Source organism: Atractosteus spatula, chromosome 17 (assembly GCF_055471065.1).
Source record: "Atractosteus spatula isolate fAtrSpa1 chromosome 17, fAtrSpa1.hap1, whole genome shotgun sequence".
Taxonomy (NCBI): domain Eukaryota; kingdom Metazoa; phylum Chordata; class Actinopteri; order Semionotiformes; family Lepisosteidae; genus Atractosteus; species Atractosteus spatula.
In genome coordinates, this window is record NC_142722.1 from 15,020,151 (window position 1) to 15,041,963 (window position 21,813).

General features: G+C 42.2%; 2 protein-coding genes across 4 annotated transcripts; one reads left to right on the forward strand and one right to left on the reverse strand.

Moving 5' to 3' along the window:
• Positions 1–2,616: 2,616 nt before the first annotated feature.
• On the reverse strand, positions 2,617–8,447 carry LOC148819209 (L-serine dehydratase/L-threonine deaminase-like). Its single transcript, XM_088935605.1, has 8 exons — positions 8,317–8,447; positions 7,570–7,747; positions 6,452–6,491; positions 5,985–6,124; positions 5,396–5,487; positions 4,677–4,904; positions 3,706–3,830; positions 2,617–3,281 (listed from the first exon to the last, which is right to left on the reverse strand). The coding sequence occupies exons 2-8, from the start codon at positions 7,720–7,722 to the stop codon at positions 3,073–3,075; spliced, it is 987 nt and encodes a 328-aa protein (XP_088791731.1). The 5' UTR covers positions 7,723–7,747; positions 8,317–8,447; the 3' UTR covers positions 2,617–3,072.
• A 1,426-nt stretch (positions 8,448–9,873) lies between these two features.
• On the forward strand, positions 9,874–20,782 carry sdsl (serine dehydratase-like). 3 transcript variants are annotated; one of them, XM_088935606.1, is made up of 8 exons: positions 9,874–10,410; positions 11,608–11,775; positions 14,389–14,428; positions 15,473–15,612; positions 15,974–16,062; positions 16,933–17,160; positions 17,738–17,862; positions 18,742–20,782. In XM_088935606.1, exons 2-8 carry the CDS (start codon positions 11,626–11,628, stop codon positions 18,930–18,932), a joined length of 963 nt encoding a protein of 320 aa, XP_088791732.1. In that variant the 5' UTR covers positions 9,874–10,410; positions 11,608–11,625; the 3' UTR covers positions 18,933–20,782. The 3 variants fall into 3 exon arrangements, with proteins under 3 accessions (XP_088791732.1, XP_088791734.1, XP_088791735.1); XM_088935608.1 differs by having other exon boundaries at positions 10,287–10,410; positions 11,595–11,775; XM_088935609.1 differs by lacking the exon at positions 9,874–10,410 and adding an exon at positions 10,517–10,559.
• Positions 20,783–21,813: the final 1,031 nt, after the last annotated feature.

A 21,813-nucleotide genomic window follows, 5' to 3' on the forward strand; every position in this document is an offset into this window, starting at 1 on the left:
TATTGTGACTTTGTGTTTTTTATAATTTGACCTTGTGTTTATTACTCTTCTTTATAGTTCTTTTTTATATTTAAAATTATTTTTGGTATAAAGTCCCCTTAGGAGCAACAGCACAAGCCTGCAAGCACCCAGGAGGCCGCAGGGCATGATCCAGACTCGAACCCGTGACTGCAGAGCTCAGCCTGCTTTCAGCCGAGTGCCTCAGGAGGCCATCCCAAGGTTGTTTAGGTGCCCAACCTGAACAGTAATGCGTGTTTTTACATCAGCTCTTGTCAGAAACTAAAGATACACAGAGTGACACACCACCCAATTTTTAAGCCCAGATTCCTGACATTACATCTAGGAGCTTAAGGTAAATGGTAAAAGGTGTTTGCTTTCAAACATTTGAGTATTTAATGTTTGAAACAGACCACTGCTTCCAAAATCTTGAGCTCCTGGACATGTAACTGAGGGAAACACTAAGTGCTAACTCAGTACTGGGCTGAAAAAGGACTAGCTACGGTCTGAAGTACTGTCTGAAGGTACTACAGTGCTCCTGTTTATGAGGGAAAGAGAAAAAATTTGAACACAGGTGGAATAGCATTGAAAATTGTGATGGGCAACTCTGGAGCTCAGAGCCCAGCGGTGATGTTGATCTTTGATATTAAAGAGAGAGCTGAAAAACGTTTAGGACTGACCAGTGACTAGGAACCTAACATGAATTTTGTAAGTGGTTCTTCGTGCATTAAGGTTTTCTAAAGCAGAAGGCCACTGTTATAGCAATTGGTATGATGCAATACCTCAATGGACTAGCAACCTTCCGTTTTATTACTGCTCCATCCAATTGTAGGGAACAGGTGCAACAGGTGCAAGGTAGGACAGACCCAGAACTGGGCACCAGTCCATCACAGGGCCAACTTTCCCAGAACATAATTAATCTACCACTATGTCTTTCAACTGTGGGAGGAAACTGGGGCGCCCAAAGGAAACACATGCAAACACAGGGAGAATATACAAATTCCAAGCAGATTGAGCCCAGGGCCCCACTGCTGTGAGGCCACAATGCTAACCGCTGCACTGCCATGCCTCCCTTGTATTAAATGTGTTTCCTTTCTTACCGTGGAGGTGATGTTAAGCTAAATACTATTCCAGATCACAGAAAGCAGATCTGCTGTACGGCTCTTGGACAAGTAAATTTAAGCCTTATAACCTCTTCTCATCTGTAACCTTTTTTTATGTTCTGATTTTCTCCATCAGATTTTTATCCAAGTCTGCATACTGCATTTATTAGTCAAGTTCATGTTTATCCTTCAGAAATGGAGTGAATCCATCTGGCTTAATGAAGTTGCTTTAGCCCTTTTCAGTCTGTCTTTCAGCATCAGTGTGAATTCCTCACATTAGGCCCAGCTGTCTGTGTCTAATGTGAGAGCTCAGGGCTGACTGCGCAGAAATGCCTGGACACATTCTGCTAGGCTCACTCTGGGCATGGCCAGTTTCAGATGGATCCCTCTTGTCCCGTGTGACATAGTAGCTGTGCTATAAGTAGAGAATGCAGGATCATGCTTTGCCTCTGGGCAGCAGAGTGTTACATAATAGTATGCAATGCTTACAGGTGGCTTATTTGAATCTAGTGTCTTGTCTATACAGAAGTTTATTTTTTTAATTACTTTTCCCCCTGTACACTCCTATATCCTTAAAATTAATTTCCCGAAGGGAAACAATCCTAAACTGACAACAACCCAGAGAGCACCCAATTAGGAAAACAGTCAGATTGTTTTCACTGCAGTACTCAGTGATATTGTTAGTAACAGAGGCAGTTATTTCACATACAGCTCTTGTAGGCAGAAGCTTTAATTACAATGAAAAATAAATGATCAGCCCACAGAAAGTTTTAAATTCATTGGTAAACAAACTCAAGCTGTGGTGTTAAACAGTTAAGTATGATGTGCATTGCAAAATTTAAAGCATAATGCAGTAATCTGCTAATAATACATCCTCATTGTAATCTCTCACTGTGTAGTGTCAGGAGTGCAGTACTGATGTGAAACAGCCAATGGTGATTTCTGTTATGTCTGCAAATGCTCTGCCTTACATAACAAGCTGATTTTGTTGTCAAGTATTGTATACTAGAAAAACAGTCTTTTCCTGGGAGGTGTTCTTGGTGTCCTGCTAATCCTACAACTGACCCTTTGGGAACCAACGATTTTTTTATCACCTCTTCCCGTGGCAAGTTTCATTGTTTTGGCAGCTTCCTCACAGTTGAAATCATTGAAGTTTAGTTTTTGGTCTTGTCCTCTTAAGACATGAAACAAATAGTCTAGCAGAACAAAAAGCTATGTCTTGTCACTTAATTTCTGTGTTCTTGCATCATTTTTCACACATTTTTGGGCAATCTAATCATGCAGGGTGAATCTCAGAATATTTTCTCAAGTGATCGTCACACAACATTATATATAATAGAATATTCCTGCATTGTATTGTCAGTATTGTCTTGTGTATCCAATACCTGTAGCTTTTTTTAGAAAAAAAAATAATCTTACTGACTTTGGGGGATTTTTTAATTATTAGATTCTCATGTTTTTTTTCTTAAATATTCAATTACTGAGTATGAATAGGGGAGTATAATATACCATTCGCACAGTTTTCAAAAACATTTAATATTTAACAAAGCAAGATTGTACAAAAATGTCAAGTACAATGTATGCATCATCAAAGTGTAATAAAACACATAATAAGCTGTATAAAATTAAAAGGAATTCAGATCCAACTAAATCTATAACTCTGATGCCTTAACATTTAAAATCAGAGGTAAACGTTACCAAGGAGCAAGGACTGCATGGTCTTGGTAATGACGGCATCAGTGAAAATGTACAAAGAAATCATGTCAGTCTAATGCTTGGCTGCACATCCAGCATGGTCCAATCCAGACGAACACACGAATCTGGACTAATTTGGCCCCAAGCTTGAATTTTCTGGTTTTTCTTTCCCGACACCTTTCCTCCTCTTTCACTGCTGTCAGCTCAGGGCTCTGTGCTGACGGCAGTTCTTCTTTCCTGCCCCAGCTGCAGGTGGCAGTGGTGGGAGGGGCGAGAGTTAGGCTGCGGTCAGGCTGGGGATGCTCAGCTGCTCCTTCAGCCTCTGCAGCTGCCCCAGGGTAATGTTGTTCCCCCCGCAGACGATGACCACCACGGGGCCCAGGTCACGGCAGAGCTTGCCTTCCTCTTGCAGTTTGCCGATGACGTTGTTGTAGACAGCCGCCAGGGCGGCGCCGCAGGCCGGCTCCACGAGAATCTTCTCGTCGTCTGCAGAGAGAGATCCCATCAGCCAAGACTCTCCCACTACCCTTCGCTTATGGGAGTCAGGCAAGCCCCTGTCTGGTGTCAATACATGGTTCGGATCTTGCTCTGAGCCATATATTTTCTGTGCATTTTTAAAACCTTTTCTGCTGCCAAGAATCAAGTGCATGGACCTAAAGTAAGTCACATCTCCCAGCTGTCAGTCAAACATACTGTAGGATTATTACCCACTGTTTTGTGGCCAGTGTCTCTGTGCCAGAGGTTACTTAGATGAGGTGTGTCAAACGGGTGAAACGTTTTGACAAGCTAGGTAGCATTATAAGAATGTCAGTGCTTCTGGCGGCTGCAGGTTTCCTCATCATGCTTTTTAGTGATGGTGCCAGTTTAGCTACAGTACCTCAGTATTGTCAGCTCAGCCTGTGACACTCACCCACAAAACGCTCAATGGCTACCACTGCCTCTCGGTCCGTCACCACCTCGGAGAACACAGGGTGCTCCAACACCAGCCTGAGCGTCTCCGCAGCCACGCGCTTGGCTCCCAGAGTCTTGGCCACACTGCATGACCAGGGGAAGAGGAGTTACAGTGCAGCCACTCTCCACTACCCGTGCGTACGTGTACGGTCTTAAATCGAATGAGTTCTACTTGAATAATGTGCTATAAACTTGTTCTTCCTCATTTAGTGGACAGAGTTGCCAGAGTACAGGACATTAAGAATGAAAGATGGTCACTGTGAAACTAGCGCTCAGAGTTCTACTGTGTCTGTCTGCTAGAAAGTCATGGCTGTGTGGAAGGATCACATGTAGGCTGTAATCACAGCAGCACTTCATCACCAGGGGAGCGGGATACTGTGAACAGTATTCTAACGGACAAATTCTCTCTCAGTTTAAATCTCCATAAAATTACTAGAAAATTTACCAAGAAGAAAATGGTTGTTAGTGAAGACAAAATCTTGGAAAAGGTAGTTGCAAAACTGTTTCTGCTCTGGTATCTTATACACTAGATCACTTGGTCAAAACTTAAAATAATTAAAACATTCCAAACTTAGATAATCTACCATGCTAAGCTTTACAGTAGAACATTAAAGTCTTTAACCAACAAATCTTTTTGGTGTATTGAATAGTAAATATTCAATATTCTACATAGTGATCTTTTTTGTTTTTAAAGTGGCTGCGCTCACTAAATCCCAGATCATTAACCTCCTTCTAACAAGGTGCGTCATAGATGAGTATGAAAATCACATGAATGTAAGATGTACCGGGAGGCAGTATAAACACAAGCAGTGGTGTTGGTTCCTGTATTTCTGCTTCTGTGCCTCAGCTTGTGCATATATGCAGTACGTGTGTGCGCGTGCGTGCGAGCGCAGCCACGGCGGTGGACAAAGTCTCGGACCTCTGACGTACCTGGTGATCTCGGGCAGCGTCACCAGCTCGCCCGCCTGCACGGCGGCGTGGAGGCTGTGCGCCCCCCTGGTTTCCATGGCGACGATGGGCACGTCCGCCCAGCCCACGTGCCGCAGTCCGCGCACCACCCCGCACAGCAGGCCGCCCCCGCCCACGGAGAGCACGATGGCCCCGGGGCGGCGCTCCATCGCCTCCTTCAGCTCCGCCACGAGGGACATGTGGCCCTCCCTGGGGGGGCACGAGAGCGTCACCCGTCTCGAGGAAACGGCGCCGGCCTTCGCAAACCAGCCACATCATTTCGGCCGTGTGCACTGTATGGTAAATGTTCACCGAGTCCAGATCGTTCCTCTCTTACGATGTTTCATTCCTGTCGATTATGGTGCAAAAAGCAGCCAGTGGCGTGTGGAGGAAGAGTGTGATGGTCTGTGAAGTGTCTGCACACTGAAAAGGGTCAGGAATCTAGACTGATAAGAATTGCCAGAGAGAAGTGTGGTATAGTTTGAAACCTTTACATTTCCTGCAGCCTCTAAAGAAACGTTGCTCTGAGCAGATAACAGTGTCATTAGGATTCGGTCGCCTGTGAAATTCAACGTGACTCAGCTGGACCACACAGAGAGAGAGAAGAACTGACCAGAGATACAAATGCCTGGCTCTACCAAAACTCACGTCTCAGTGAGAGAGTTTCTCTGGTCTTCCGGCTGGCGTTCACTTGCACTCACCAGATCAGCGGGTTGTCGAAAGGCGGGATATAGACACAGCCAGGATTGTTCTCTGCCAGCTTCACTGCCTGCTCGATGGTCTCGTCCAGCATCTGCAAACGACAGGCGTTTAATGGCAATCCTGTTCGCAGAGGATAACAGCACAAACCACAACTGGCCACCTATAACTAGCACAATTCTATCAACAAAATCCGGATATTCTCCTTTTTAATGTAATAATTATACGAAGGGCGCTATCTAGGGACAATCTGTTCAGACAGAAAGGGGTACATGTTAGGGGATTCCAAATAAATTTAGGATACGATCTTTGCTTTTCTCCCTTTAAACAAATGAAAAATTAAAACTGAAAATAGCCTGGTGACACCCCCATGAAAGGTCATTCACAAAGCCTTTTGAGCCACAAAAATCAGTGCCCCTCATTTTCAGAAAGGTTACAAAAAAAAAGATGTAGACATGGGGCAGGTTATAATTGAAAAGCATTTTTTTTTACAGACCTCACAGAAGATTAGTTAAGGATTTCTTGTGGAGTCGGAGAAGTGGAGTGCATGTTGTACTGTTGGAAAGCTGGGCTCTGTATGACAATGCTCACCTCCCCCACCACTGTGACGGAGGCCCCCTCATCCTTCAGCCTCTGGATTGTGAAGGGGGGTGTGCTTGTGGGCACCAGGATGGTCGCGGGGACCCCCAGTTTCCGAGCAGAGTAGGCCGCGGCCATTCCAGCGTTGCCCCCTGCAGGTAAAGAAGAACGCATGATCTGTTGGGGTTTCTTTTTAAACGAATGCAATTTCATGAAAGCTTGTATGCAGGCAGAGGGGAATGGCTTCATAGTGTTTTAGGACAGGGGGTCTGACCTTTGACCTAAAGCAGAGTTCAGTCACTTGATGTGGAAAATGTGAATGAACTACGAATAGGAGTTTTTTTTATCAAAATAGCAAATTACATAATTAAGACTTGAAGGATTACAGTAACACAACTATAATTAATCCATTCAAGTGTAGCTGATCTAGCAGGTTTTGGCCTTTAACAATGATCTCAAAGCGAAAAAAGTATCCTCACCTGAGGAGCAGACAAATTGTTGACAACCCCGTTCTGCCCACTGCGAGACAGAAAAAAATACTGATGAGGAACAAAAAAAAAACTATTCGTCTGACAGCACTGGGCAAAGCTTTCACAAGAACAAAGCCAGTGGCAGCTTGAAAAGAATATTCCTTTCTAGCTGGAAACTGTGGTGCAATTTCTTCTCTTGCGCAAAGCGATTGCCATGCCAACCGGCATCCATGCTCCCAGATTCTGAATGTGCGCCCCCAACCTGCTTCAACCAGTCCAAGCTGGAGCAGCAGAACCCCCTCAACCCCACCAGTTGAGAGCCAGTGAGAGAGTGCGTGGCTTTGCATTAAAGAGCAAGTCGCATCATTCATGAAATTTAGTGTTAAACATCACAATGGGTTCCTGCACCGGCTTAAGTTCTCTGCCTGCAATTCTCATTCTTCACATTCTGATCTGCTTCTATACTTCTCACTTATACAGTAAAGCTGCATATTCAATGAAGACGCTTCAAACACATCAGTGGCGAGCCCTTAAGGTTGCTATTCACCTGATTCTATTCGCATCTACATGGAAATCGCCCTTAAAACTTTCAGCAAAAGGAAGCGCTGTGGTGTTTCTGAAAGCAGCCATAAGAGAAATCAGGCTGACAGCAGACAGCCCCCCCAGCTACACAGCCCTGCAGCCCTGGATGGAGGTAACCACTTCAAGTGGCTGCTCCGGAGTTTTTAGAAACTACAAATGACATCATTCAGACATTCACGATGGTTCACCTCTAGCTGGCACTGAGGCTTTCAGTCGTGTGTGCAGTACTGCACTAATATTGAACACAAGCAATAATGCGGAAAATGTTAATGAACTGACTGGCAATGTTTTTCTCACAAAAGGCAATTACATGATTAAGACTTAAGGAATTACAGCACCGCCTGCTTATGCAATACATAAATAGGTATTGCAATACATAAATAGGTATTGTAATAACTTTGGAACTCCCCCGATTCCAAATGCTTTGTTTTTGTCTGTTGGAGCAGGGCTGCTCGTTTTGCACAAACTTCACACTTACAAGAAGTAAACATCTTATATGCTGTTAGAGAGGGCCCTAGGATGACTATATCAAGGTAGGCACCCACTGTTTTGCAGAGATGTCCGATGCCTCGGATTTTGAAGGAGCCCGTGGGCTGGGCAGTGTCCAGTTTGAGGTACACGGGAGTCCCAGCCACTTTGGTCAGGGGGACACTGTCCCTCAGAGGGGAGGCGATGTGGAGACTTCCTGTAGGGTTCATAGTGTGCAGTCAGGGAGAGGCAGGGCTGGAGAGAGAGAGAGGTCAACTTAATTCTTTACAGACATAGCCGAGAACTGACAATTTCCTGATGAATGATGGAAAGATCGACTGTAGATTCTCTGCCAGAAAAATACAGAACAACTTCAGAAAACCCTTTCTTAATAACATCATCATTCTAAATAAAAAATATAAGTAGAGATGAGAGTTTTTCCTCAGATTAACAACAAATATACATATATGCACTTTGACTACCAATAATGACCAAAAATAAATTTACGAGTGGTACAGTTAATTCTATTTTTAAAATATGATTTTTTATTTGTACATGTTCTCAAGTTAATATTTTCTTGATTATTTTAGTCATATACCTACCGGATGTATTGTCCATCTTTCAATTTATTTTCTAAACTTTCTGACAAATCTGCAGACATACATGCACAGCAAACTAACCTATCCACTACACAGAACATGTTTTATTTTTTTTTCCTTTACAGCATCCTTAATTCCTTCTTTTAAACGTTTTGTTATTCTCCCTAAAACCTAATTAAATTATACAGCGTTGTTTACACTCTTGATAAGAACCATAATACTTACAGAATACGAACAAAAGATTATTCCCGTTTTTTTTGTCTTGAACTTTTTGAAGAAAAGACGGTTTTGTTGTGTGTTTTTTTTGGGTGATTGACAGTCTCTCTTCTTGCGCATCAGATCTTTTCGGAGTGGCTCTGACTTCATCATATATATGTCGAGGCCCTCCTACAGCAGCCAACCACGAAGTCGAGACTGTGGTACACCTCCGCACAGTCACTCTGTCTCCGCCCCTGCTCTGCACTCGCAACAGGTGGGACTCTTGACACAGCCGGAACGGTACTTTCACCGGCCTGGAGCGCAGAAACGTGCGTCTTGTTTACAGCTCCGGTATTTTATGGGTTTTTACTTTGAGTCCGTGTATCGCAAGAGTTTTCGGAAATTCACCTTTTGTTTTTGTTTTCAGCCCCCCTTTAATTCAGCTCAGTGTTTTTTTTTCCCCTGAGCCCAATAATGTTCACATCCGTACACACAATTAGGTTTGAACATTACAATGCAAAGTAATATTGAAATAAAATAACTGTTTTCCAGCATTCAGATGGGTTAAGATAAAGAAATGTTTTATGCCCTTATAGGTTTATATACTGTACACGTTCATTCGGTTTTGCTATATTATACAATATACTGTACAGAGTCATACAAACTTTCTCTTACAGTGTGTATGGTGCAAAGTGCACACTTGTTTCCTTAAAGGTTTGCAGTTTTAAATAGTACATGCCTGGCCAGTTTTAGAAAGATCGCCAGGACTGTTTGACCACAGTGACCCGTTGAAACTAATGACCAGGCAGGCAACTTCTCTGCAAACGGAAATCGCTGTTAGTTATAATGTACTCAGCACGGTTCATCTGAGCAGTCGCCGTGTATTTTAGGTTATTTTAAACTGTTAGTCTTGTGATTATTTCTCATCACGAAGCAATTACCTGCCTGTAGCATGAAGGCGTTTGATAGTTGTTCATGATGTACACATAAAACATAACTTGGATACCTGAATTGTCCATCCTAGTAAGGCATCAAAAACTTTATGACTGATTACCGTGATCATTTGCAATGATCATCTTCTCGAGTTCTAAGACCAATGACATAAACATACAAATGAAACAACGCTTTGTTGTACGCTTTCAATATTGACATTTCTAACCCACTTTTTACGTGTCGTCGAGTGAAGATCCCCCAATTATCGTCCTACAACGTATTTAAAATAAGAGAGCACGGTCCTGCAGAGAGCACAATTCAATTAATCATTTCCAAAAAGAGCTGCTTCTATTTTGGATGCACGATTCCTAAAGCGGGGTGCTCGGATGGCGCAACGCCCGCCACAGTGTCGCAGCTGGGCGGATCCATTAACGCACCGCCGGCTCGCCTCTCTGCTTCATCTTCAAACCTGTCAGGTTCTGTTGACTCAGACCCTAGGAAACCGGCTCAAACCAGGCTGTGAGAGACGGGGGGGGGGTAATTCATGTGTATAGTAAACGTTTCCTTTTCTCCCCCAGTTTTTTTAAAAAAAAAAGATCCCTTGTGTCAGGACAAAAAGGAAAAACAAGAGACCCTGAACGCGAATGAACAGACAGAACGTTCTCCACCGCCCCAGACTGGCTCTCCCAGTCGGCGAGCCGAGACAAACAAGCTGTTTATCGGAATATTTTCATAAAGGGAGGCTGCTGCCTGAGTAAGCGTACAAAATGTAACACAGCCTGTGACAAGTTTGCATTGTCATTCAAATTGGGCTCAATTCGTGACATAGCTGGCTTTTACTTGTCCTTCCAGTTTCTGAAAACATCTACGCCTGTGAAAAACAGTGGAATACTTATTTGGAAATGTGCGATCGAACATTTTCCGAATGTTGTTTTATGTTGAATACAATAGTGTGTCTTGAGGTCCCGTCAAATTTGGCACAGCTCCCGATTTCGTTGTCTGGTGATACAGTACATCGCTAGTCTGTACTCGATTAATATACCTGATAATTTAACCTTTGCACTTGTTGAGGCAGATTTTACAGAACCAGGGAAAGGGGGTTGAAAAAGTCTTGAACTGGTTTCAGGCGGAGGGGAGGAAAAACCAAAGCTCGCAACAAATCGCCCTGCCTTTCACTGATTATTTGAAGTGAGTACGCACCGTTTGTTAAAAACAGCTTCCAGCTTTGAACTTGGACCGTCGGTTTACTGAACTGCACTGCAACCTCGTTCGTGTCTCTCGTGAAACACAGAAATATGACGTCAGACACTAATTTATTTCTCTCCGATAATCCACAGGTACGCTAACAAGTAAGCGCTTGTAAAGCACGTCAGTCGCATGTCAAAGGACAAAACCGAGCAATCTTGTTTTTTCACTGTACTTACATGAACTGTATGCTTACACATATCATAACATTACCAATCATAGCATTTTATTTGAAAAGGAGAGTGAAATATAGTAAAGGTGAAACATGTAAATAGCTTATAAATATCCAGATGTGGAGGTGAACCGAGCTGAACAGGCTTCAGCTTTGAACACTGAAATTACGGTCTAAAACCCAGTGTAGAACTGCTTTCCTTTATCTCAGCTGATCGTGTCTGACATGTTCCTCTGGGTGTAGACTACTTCAGAAATACTCCCCGTCTTGAATAACGGTGACCTTGTTTACAGGAATGGCTGTTCCAGTTGTCTAAATTCGCTTCTACCCTTCTGCTGATTAGCATGGTTAGCGCCCCCCATCGCACTCTCTACTAGATGAACACTTCACTTTCGTCAGAACAGATTTTTATTAGGAATGCACCTTCATGCCTTGATAATTTCTTGCGTTATAATTTAAAATGTAGTGATACTTTCATCGGAATGAAACCCCCAAGAATAACTATGGACTCCGGGCTCATGTCATTTCAGTGCACCATTGCCAAAGACTGGAGCAATCTTCAGAGGAGAATGCAACTCTCCACTTGTATCTGAGGGTGTTTCTTTTTGTTTCCGATTGTATGACTCAGTCTCTTCTTGCTGAACCTTGTACGTGTTAATACTGCGTGTAAAGAAGTGTCTCCCGTTCTCGGTTTTAGATGCATTCCCACTTAGTTTCAGTGTGTCCTCTGGTGCCTGTCTCACCGTTCATTCCAAAGACGACCATTGGGTTGGTTATTACACTCAGCTGACTAAAAACATTGCTTTGTTTATCTAAAAAATCAAGTCACGAATTACAAGCAGGGAGCTCTCGACCGATTTATGCACAAGTGCTAGCTGGAGGTCCAGAGTTCGGGTGTTCTGGGTGTCTGGTTGTGGACTGGGACAAATTGCAGCTACACCTGTAATAAAAACAGGGGTTCGTTCCAGGAACTCTGAGGCACCAACATGTCTGGTCATCCCTTCCATGTTGACACCCCCTTGCTGGAGAGCCTGGCACTGTCTAAAAGAGCAGGAACCCCTGTTTACCTCAAGATGGACAATGCGCAGCCCTCGGGCTCCTTCAAGATCCGGGGGATCGGACACCTCTGTCAGAAGGTGAGCAGTGTGAGCGTTCATTTCAGAGAGAGGGCTTCACAGTTAGCCCACACCCCGTCTCTATTTTCTGTTAAAACGACTTGCTCTCTTGTTTTTTTTTAAAGTTTTCTTTCTTTACTTGATACATTGGTATAATCACAACAAGAATGTTTTTGCGTCCACTAATCAGTGACTGCTACAATGTACAGCTTCTCTATTTTATGGAGACACCCCATTCTTTATAAATTTCTATGGTCCGTCCAGTTGCTTACCCCTTCATAAACAGTTCCAGCCTAGTTGTCTAGAAGTTAAAGCTGACTCAATTATTTATCACCGATCATTTTATCAAAAATTTAAACCTCGATGAATTATTAATATTAAATATTGGTTGGAAGAGTTAAACAAAGTTGGACATCTTTAATATTTAATTACTACATCTTAATAAAGTTACTTTAGTAGCCTGTAGAAAGCATAAAGATAGCACAGTGAAAGAATAAAAAAAACATCTAAAAAAACATAAGGTTCCATCTCACAGGTTTTGGCTCTACGCGATTGCAACATCTTCAATTAGACACTGCCCTCTAGAGATACTCCGTGGAACTTCACGCGTTAATTTATTCCTGTGGTCAGGACATACAGCGTTACAGTGAACATTAAAGAAAGAAACGTGGTCTGGACCATCTCTCTAATCGAGGTTTATGTTACAGATTTCCAGTGACTAAGCACGAAAGTACTGTTTCTTTTTTTTTGTGGCTTCTTATGTCTGTATCCATTTATACAGCTGGGCATTTTACTTTAACTTTTTAACTTTTCAATATAATATCAGTCGGTGGTAGCGAGTGCCATTTTCTACGCAGTGGTGTGCTGGGGCTCTGGGATTAGAGCAGTAGATTCCAAAAGGCTGAACAAGCTCATCAGGAGAGCAAGCTCTGTCATTGGGTTTGACCTGGACTCCTTGGAGGTAGTGGCTGAGAGGAGAATGATGTCCAAACTAGAGGCCATCATGGACAACTTCTCCCATCCCCTCTATGACAGGCTTGCAGGAATGAAGAGCACGTTCAGCAATAGACTGATTCCTCCACGGTGTGACAGGGAGCGCTACAGGAGGTCATTCTTGCCATCTGCCATAAGACTGTACAACGCATCCACCTTGCGTCTTGGCAGAGGCAACATTGACAGTGACCTGTTTCTGGACTAAACGCATCTACACATCTACTGCTACATCTGTTCTCTTTCTTTTTCTTTTTCTTTTTCTTTTTCCCGTTTACAACCACTTTTTGTGCAATATATGCCAGGGACCTGTGCAATACATTTATATTTATATCTATAGTTACATCTATATTTATATTCATATGTGTGATATGAGTGTGATACGATTTTCTGTGTACTGTTCTGTTCTAGTTTGTTCTTGTGCGTCCGGACTGTGAGTAACTCTTGTATTGTATTGTATGTATTGTACCATTATTATATAATTCGTTACACTGTGGCTGTGTTGTGTGTGTTAAGCTGCTGTTGCACTGCAATTTCCCTCACGGGATCAATAAAGTATCTATCTATCTATCTATCTATCTAACAATATAATATCAATACTGCCATTATATCTCACCATTACATATGTATTTGTAAAACATTTGTACAGTATGTATTTCTTATGTATATTTTGCTTTATTTATATTTTGCTTCATTTATATTCATATTTATAGTTTTCTTCTGTTTAGAATTTGCTATACATTTTGTGCAGAAAACAGACTACGATGATCAGTGTACAGTAAATTAATACCTGTAAATTAACTTACACATGCAGTTTGCCTATAAATATATCCGTAATAATATATAATAGAGCTATGCGAATGCTTATAGCCACTTAAAGCACTGTGCATGTTGACATTGCAGTATGGACACTGCATTAACAATCATCATCACATCACTTTCAGTAACTGCTTATCCAGTTCAGGGTCACAGTGGCCTGGAGTCTATCCCAGCAAGCACTAGGCAAAAGATAGGACACCAGTCCATCGCAGGGCACAGACAGTCACAAACATGCACACCCTCACACTAAGGGCCAGTTTACAGAACCAATGAGCCTACCTACACTTCAATCTGTTAATTCATACAGACTCCACACAGACAGCACCCCAGGACTAGAACTGACCCCAGGGCCCCAGCACAGTGAGGCAGGAATACTAACCATTGCACCTTTGACATTGTATTAATATAATTATTAATTTATTATTGAGAAAAATGTAATGGTGTTATTGTTTATTACTGAACATGAACATGAATCCGATCTTTTGTGCCTCTCAATGATTAAATCAGCAGGTGAGAATCTCTGGCATTTCACAGAGCTAATTCATGCACATACAATCCCCTGTAAAAGCACTTAATACAGAACCCGGACCTTTAACGGACTGTAGGACATGAAGTGAGGTGACTGGGCTCTGGGCATGAATTTGTGACATATACTTCGGATAAACACTATTTATATATTGCACATACTGTAAAAAGCAACGGGCGGGTACACTTTATCTGAAGCATGGCTTGTTTTGATTTAGAACAGTCAAGCCAATCTTGCCCTTAAAGACTACTCAACATTTCTCCTGTAAATTGGTCGCGCCTTTTGTTTTTGCATTTCAGGCTGCAGCCTCTGGATGCAAGGGCTTTGTCTGCTCTTCAGGTAGGTTCCTTGGTTTACTGTAAAAAAAAAACTGCACTTGAAACTATAATCATGTAAGTACTTGGTAGTGCTAGATTTACACAGGGCAGTTTAACGGAGGTGAAATGAGACTCATGATTGTCTCTCGGGTGTCTGGAAGTAAATGAGCATGCTGGCTGACGAGGCAAGCACAGAGCGTCATGGGGGAATCTGACCTTGCTCAAGCCCAGCATTTGTTTTCTTCTTCCCATGAACATCCAGTTACAGGTTCTTCCCTATTCTTATGTATTTTATTGTTTGTAGCTGGCATTTACAGCCAGCAATCCTGCAGATCATGGGGAAGGAGAGGACCTGTGGATGTCTTCTGGTGTCCCACATGTCAGAGCCCTTTCTGTGGGGAAGCCTTGCAGGAGAGCTGGGGCTCACATGGCCCTCAAGACCAGCCTGCTGGCCCACTTCAGCGCTCATCCCAGAAACCCCTGGCAACTCAAGCCCAGAGCCCAGCAGCTCTCGGCTCATTGTGTCCAGCTCAATCCAGCCTGAACACGGTGGCATACTGATGGAGACCACCAAGTATTTATATTTTCATACGTGTTGTATGCACTCCATTTCTGCTTTACGGAGCCCGGGCATGTTGTCAGACAGTCTGTGGACTTGGAGCTCTCTCCAGAAGCTAGTTAATGAGGGATTTCTTTATCTTCCCTCTCATGCCACAGCTGATGGGATTGCTGGTTTACGGAAGTGGCCGGGTAGCGGATTCCAGAAACAGCTACACGTGTCCTTACTGCTGTTTTTGGTCAGTGTAGGCTGTGGGGGGAGCAGCATGTGCGCCTGTTTACACCCGCGCTGCAAACCGCTGGCCTAGCTCACGAGACAGGTCTGTGCCAGGAGCCATCCACAAATGATCTCGAAGGCTGCGGAGATTAGGAATTCTATATTGGAAAAAAACTACATTTATTTCAAAGTGGGTGAATATGAAACATTCATTATCCTTTGACAACGACAGTAAGATGTTTTGCAGATTTGGAAATGTAACCCTCAGATGGTTTGATTTTTCCCCTGCAGGGGGAAATGCTGGCCTGGCTACAGCGTATGCAGCAAGGAAACTCAACATCCCGGCCACTATCGTCATACCCGGCTCAACCTCTGACCTTGTAGCCCAGAAACTCAGGGACCAGGGAGCCAATGTGCAAGTGTTTGGAAAAGTAAGCAGTAAGCTGGGAACTGTGGTCTCCTGGGCCTTGGGCAGTTTAAGGTGGATCTCCAAATCTTTAATGAATTAAAAATGTTTTTAGCTAATGGATTCAATTTTAAACCAGCCAGATGTTCACTCTTGGCACACTAATTCAGAGTTGCTAATCTGGGAGTTTAGAACACATCTAGAACTTGTTGAAGGCAGTACCACTTCTTAAAAGAAGTGACTGAGCGAGACCCATGGATCAAATAGCTGCTAAAAACGAGCAAGATCAGCCAGATGGGCTGAAGGGCCTCCTCTGCCTTCCTAAGTGCTAACAAACACTCCCGCAAAGCAAGTGTTTCACAGGCTTTCACTGCTGGGCTGTGCAGGTGTGGGATGATGCTAACGAGGAGGCCCAACGACTGTCTCAGACTGAGGGACTGATGTTCATCCCCCCCTTTGATCACCCACTGGTCTGGTAAGGCAATCGCAAGATTTGTTTTGCATGTTACAGTAGCTACAGTACCTTTGCTGAAAGGGCATTGAATACATTGAATGATGTGTTTTTATCTTTAACAGCTTCTTCCCTCAGTCTCATTCAGTTTACAATATGTCACAGTACACATTTCTGGGGCAGAGCTTTTAAAATTCTCTTTGTCTGATCGTTATTGTACAGTCCCTGCTATGTGCGTGTGAAAGCTTTTATGTTTGCTACTTAAAAATGCCTTTGTCTTTTCTGTATATAACCGGGAGTCTGTGATTTAGAATATACTGATAATGATAGTAAGAATAGTGATGTACATTTATTTATCTGTTTGTTTTTTTTCATTCAGGAATCATTCAATTGATTTATTTTGTTTTACTTTTGGATCACGTTATATGCAAACAGCGCACAGTCAGTCTATAATAGGGTGCTTAAATGATTTAAGCAGTTTCAGTAAATAAAACTGACACCTCATTGTAAAGCCTTGCACAAAAGCACAAGGCTGGTGTTAAATGATCTTCTAAAAACTTTTCTAGTCCTTCATGAGACCCATACAGGCCGTCCTCCTGTCTGTACTAAGCAGGATGAATTTCAGATTGTATTGATTTGATGGAGTACCAGTATGTGCACTTCCACGTCAAACATTATTAACAACTATATACGTATACTGCAGTGGATACCTTTGTAGTATTTTCCACATTTTAGAACAGCAATGTTAAGGTTGTAATTTTTGTGAAAATTATGTAGTACAGCTGACCAAGACATCCAGTTTGAAGTTTAAGGATTTTTGGGTGTTTCATATAAGGTACAGTGTTTTATTATCTAATTAATGGACATTCTGTAATAATCCATCTTTCTTCACAGGCAAGGCCATGCCAGTGTGGTGAGGGAGCTGAAGGCCTTCATGCTGTCCAAGCCTGGAGCTCTAGTAGTTGCAGTAGGGGGAGGGGGTCTGCTGTGTGGGGTGGTGAAAGGATTGAAAGAGGTGGGCTGGGATGACGTGCCAGTTATTGCCATGGAGACCAAAGGTGCTGATTGTCTGAATGCTGCAGTGACTGCTGGGAAGTTGGTCACTCTTCCAGACATCACCAGGTGACCATGAAAATATTTGATGCACTGACTTCAAAGGCCATTTTTAATACAGAAGTAGTCTTTAAGGCTTTAAAAAACTTGGATGAAAGCTAAAAGCATAGAGATGGGGATACTAAGCGACCTCTTTTTGCATTTCAGTGATTAGATGGACAGATCTTACATGCTGGTATTTAAGGAGTAATGAACTTTCAAATTGAATGCATGAATTCTGAATCTTTTTCATAGACTTTAAAATGCAGTAAAAAGGTTTTCTCTGGAAAACAGCCTTGAAACTTCCTCCTTTGATGCTTGTCTGTAGTGAAAAAATTTGAATTTTCCAAAGCCCCTTTAAAAGAACAGGAATACCATTGCCAGTAATTTTATCCATCAAAGCTTTCTGTTCCTGTTTCTGTTTCTGTTCTGTTTCTGTTGGCCATTTTCTGTTTGAGAATCTTTTTGTCTGACTGCTCATAATCTGGTACAGAGTTGCTGCTGCTCATGGAGAGGAAAATATTACAGTTCTATCTTTTGTAAACCATCCAAGAAGATGCCTTAATGTCTGTAGGTACGAGCGTGTGATTGCGTTTGTGTCTCTCAGCGAGGCCAAGTGTCTGGGGGCCAAGACCGTGTGCAGTCAAGCCTTTGACTACGCCAGGGAGGGGAACATCATCTCTGAAGTCGTCAGTGACAGCGACGCACTGCAGGCAGTGGAGCTTTTCCTAGGTAATTCTTTAGCAATAAGGAGTTGACCTGTGACAGAGAGCTCTGGCATTACTGTTGTAAGAACAACTTCGATCATATAATAATTTTGAGCTCTTATTATATCCAACCATTTTCTATCTACTTTATCCACCCAGGTCAGGCTATCCTGGCGAGCAATGGGCACCAGGCAGGGTACACCCTCACAGGGCAGACAGACACAGACACACGCACTCAAACCCGGGTCAATTTTTCCAGACACCAATTAACCTACCAGTATGTTTTTGGTCCGTGAGAGGAAACCAGAGCATCCTGATGAGAACATACAAACTCCACACAGACAATACCCCAGGTCTGGGCCCCAGTGCTGTGAGGCAACAGTGCTAAGCACTGCGCCACTGTGCCTCACGCTAGTATTATATAATTTATAAAAACCTAATATACCATAATAAAAGGAATAAAATATATAAAGTTATAAATAATAATAATTATTTAATTTAGAGGCCTGCTGGAACAGGCTCCAACTCCCCCATAATCCTGTGTTGGATATAGCGTTTAGAAAATGGATGGATGGATATACAGTAGTTTAGCAGATGCTTGTATCCAAGGCAAACATTCATTGAACTACATCAGTAGAAACAAAAGGTTTCCGCATGTGGCTGTATCGATTTATTGATTAGATTTTCAGTCCACTGATCGTCGCGAGCAGTTCGCTGTAGTGGTCAGCTCTGGTGAGGAGGACATAACAACCAGCGCAGGCTGCCATCCAAACCAGCACATGACGCTTGCCTGTGTCTGGTGCTTTCCCGTACTGCAGCCTTAGTTTGCAGTGCGTTCTGCGGCAGTCAGACTGTGTGCGGGGCGGCCCCAGGAGCTCACGGTCGCTGTGTCCCCCTCTGGCAGATGACGAGCGCGTGCTGGTGGAGCTGGCGTGTGGCGCAGGGCTGGCGGCCGTCTACACTGGGCTGATCCAGAGGCTGCAGGACCGGGCCCGGCTTCCCCGCCCACTGGGCCCGCTGGTCATCCTGGTGTGTGGAGGCAGCAGCATCAGCCTGGCCCAGCTAAACCACTACAGAACCACGCTACGGGCCTGAACCCGCGAGACAGGGAGTCCAGAAGCAAGAAACCTACTTCATTAAAGATCTAGTAAAAATAGTATTGACTGGACACACATTATAGACTCAAAAAGTATTATCCAGCCGAAAGTCCCTACTGTCAACGTTTCAGCACAAAAACCTTCATCAGCACAAACAGTACTCGGTTCTCTTTAAAACCCACTTTATTCTGTATAGAATTCCCAACCTTCAACATTCCACACGAGAGGGACATGACACTTGCTTTCGATTGGAATTAATTTAAATTTAAATGAATTACAATCACGAATTGCCAAAATTGAAACATGATCAGAAACAGAGTTTAGATTTAAAATCAGTTTGCATGAGTGTCAGCAGTGTAGTTGCGGTGCAGGAATGTTTTGCTGCGTATCTTTGCCTTGCTGTGCTGTAGCTTCCGTGGAATTCCCCTTTCCTGAGTCGCATCAAGGAGGGGGGTGGAGAGTTTGTACCACGATCAGCATGAACAAGCCATGCTTCTTACATCTTTCCTCCAAACATAGCTGCAGAGAATATGTTCATCCTTTAATTTAATTAATTTACAGTGAAAACATATATGTACCTTTGTATTTAATGGAAACACTTACAAGTTGTTAATGATCTAAAGTTCTGAGATGAGTGACAATAGGCAGGGTCAGAGCGTGACCTCTGAACATTCTTTAGCACTCTAAAATAGTTGTAGTTCAAATACTGGACACAAGATGTCGCTATCGCATTTTCCTCATTCACTAAAGCATTGATTAAGGAATGCCTGTGCTCTCGACACAAGTCAGTGTCTTCTCTCTCTTTTTTCAGTTATAGATCCTGAGAGGTGCACATACTGTATCTGACACTAATGGTGCATATGTGGAATGCAAATATAGATGACTGGTATACTTTTAATTAATAAGTGCAAAATCATAAGAGCAAAGCATCTTCTAATATGAATGTGATCACACCATTTTCTCCAGTGTTTTATGTCCACCTTCATCATTTATTGCTTGTCATCGATGGTGGCATTTTTAATAAACCTGTGGTGGGTGAAATTTCCAATATTTACAGTCCATACTTTCTACATCTCAGTAGTTGGAGAGGTGACTTTGCTTTACAGATGTTTTTTGTCTTGTTTTCTTCCTCACAAACTGAAACGAGTTCAGTGCCTGAGGAGTCCAGGTGAGAACAACCATTTTCTGCTTCATTCAAAAACCTGATGTTGTTTTCATCCTGTGTTCAGGGCCTTTGTCACGTTGGAAAGTGACCCTCAGAGCAGAACAGAACAAGCCATTGCTCTTTGTTTGCTATTTGGCTGTATTTAAACCATTTTGGTTTAAATGTTTATGTTGCTGGTTTAGAAATTCTGGTTTCTTGCTGAAGCAAGACCAGATCATTATAGACCAATGTCCATGTGGGACATTTTCTCTTCGAAACATTCATTTTCCTCCAAACAGATTGGGGTCCATTTTTGACGAAAAAGACTGTAAATTTGCTTTCATTAGACCAAGGAATGCTGTCAAGGAGAAACTTGTGGTTTCTAAAAATATTGCTTTTGCAAGGTTTAAAGTGCTTGTCTTGCAGCATTTTTTTCTGTTTTCATGTTGTCCTTTTGACATTATTCAGGAATGTTCTTTTGACTTTTTGAAAATGTCATTTTCAGTTTTGTACTTTTCTGAAGAGTTGGTATTAACTTTCTTAATTTTGGAAAAAACATTCAATTATTTTCTATTTTTATTTTTAATTAATTTAGTAAAATGTCTGGATTTTTTTTACTTTGACATTATAGAGTACTTTGTGCTGATGAGTGGCAAGAATTCTCAGTTAAATGCTGTAACACAATAAAATGTGAACAAGTCCAAGGGGGTGTTGACTTTCTATAGACACTGTAGATTAAATAAATTCAATTAAATAATCTCATTTTACTAGAAACAGCATTAAAAAACATGAGAAAAGGGACTCAACATCTGATGATATCCCTCCCAACTTTTCTACCCGTCTGCCTTTCCCTGGGTATCCCCATAGGTCATCTTAAAATCTGTCTGTTTGGATATGTTCTGATTCCGAGTTAGCTTTTTAAGTACGTGTTGTGTATTTCTGTATACCTGCCATTTTTAATGCATGATGTCTCTGTGTGATCATTCTGCTTTGCTGTAACATTTCCCCAACTTTTTCTTTGTACTCTACCTCTTCGTTCTTCAGGAAAAACAAGTAGTCTTAATCAAAATCTCGGGCCTGTCAGACTGCACAACTACAGTATATTCCATTTTCTTGTTGATTTTTGCCGTGGTTCAAGCAGTGCTTTGATAAAGGGCGATTCATTATGTTGAAAGCAGTCAGTGATAGTAGACATCTGGCTACGTCCCACTGCTCATTCACATTGGGAGCTGAAACCCTGTACTCATTTTTGGAAAAGCCCCAATGTCATGTTCCACATCTGCCACATTGCTGAAGAGCAGTGACTGTAGTTTAAAGAAAATTGGTGAGGAAATCCAAAATGGAAAAATTAACATTTAAGGAAATATTCTGAAGGAATGTTTGAAATATGCTAAAATAGTTAAGTAAAATATTCATCTAATATGCAATGTTTCATTAACATTCTTAGATTGAACCTGTTGCCTTGAACAAAAAAATAGTTTAAGGGACTTGTTAACTTGTTAAGTAACTAAAATCAGTGTTTATTTTTATTTTATTAAAGATAATCTGGAAGCAGGGTTTACATAAATAAAACAATTTTAAAAAGCAAATGTAACCGTTTTATAAAAATAAGCAGTAGTAAAATTAAGTAGCAGCAAAACTAAGAAGGTAGCTATAAAACATAAGAGGAAAAGTAAAGAAAAAAATATTGCATTAGGTAATTATTTACTTTGGGCAAACAAATGTGGTTTGAAGC

Coding starts and splice junctions, on each gene's coding strand:
- sdsl (XM_088935606.1), top strand. CDS start 11,626: ATGTCTGGTCATCCCTTCCATGTTGACACCCCCTTGCTGGAGAGCCTG. Junction 16,063..16,932: donor TTTGATCACCCACTGGTCTG/GTAAGGCAATCG, acceptor CTTTCTTCACAG/GCAAGGCCATGCCAGTGTGG. Junction 17,161..17,737: donor ACTCTTCCAGACATCACCAG/GTGACCATGAAA, acceptor TGTGTCTCTCAG/CGAGGCCAAGTGTCTGGGGG.
- LOC148819209 (XM_088935605.1), bottom strand. CDS start 7,722: ATGAACCCTACAGGAAGTCTCCACATCGCCTCCCCTCTGAGGGACAGT. Junction 6,492..7,569: donor TCGGACATCTCTGCAAAACA/GTGGGTGCCTAC, acceptor TCTGTCTCGCAG/TGGGCAGAACGGGGTTGTCA. Junction 6,125..6,451: donor ACAATTTGTCTGCTCCTCAG/GTGAGGATACTT, acceptor CTTTACCTGCAG/GGGGCAACGCTGGAATGGCC.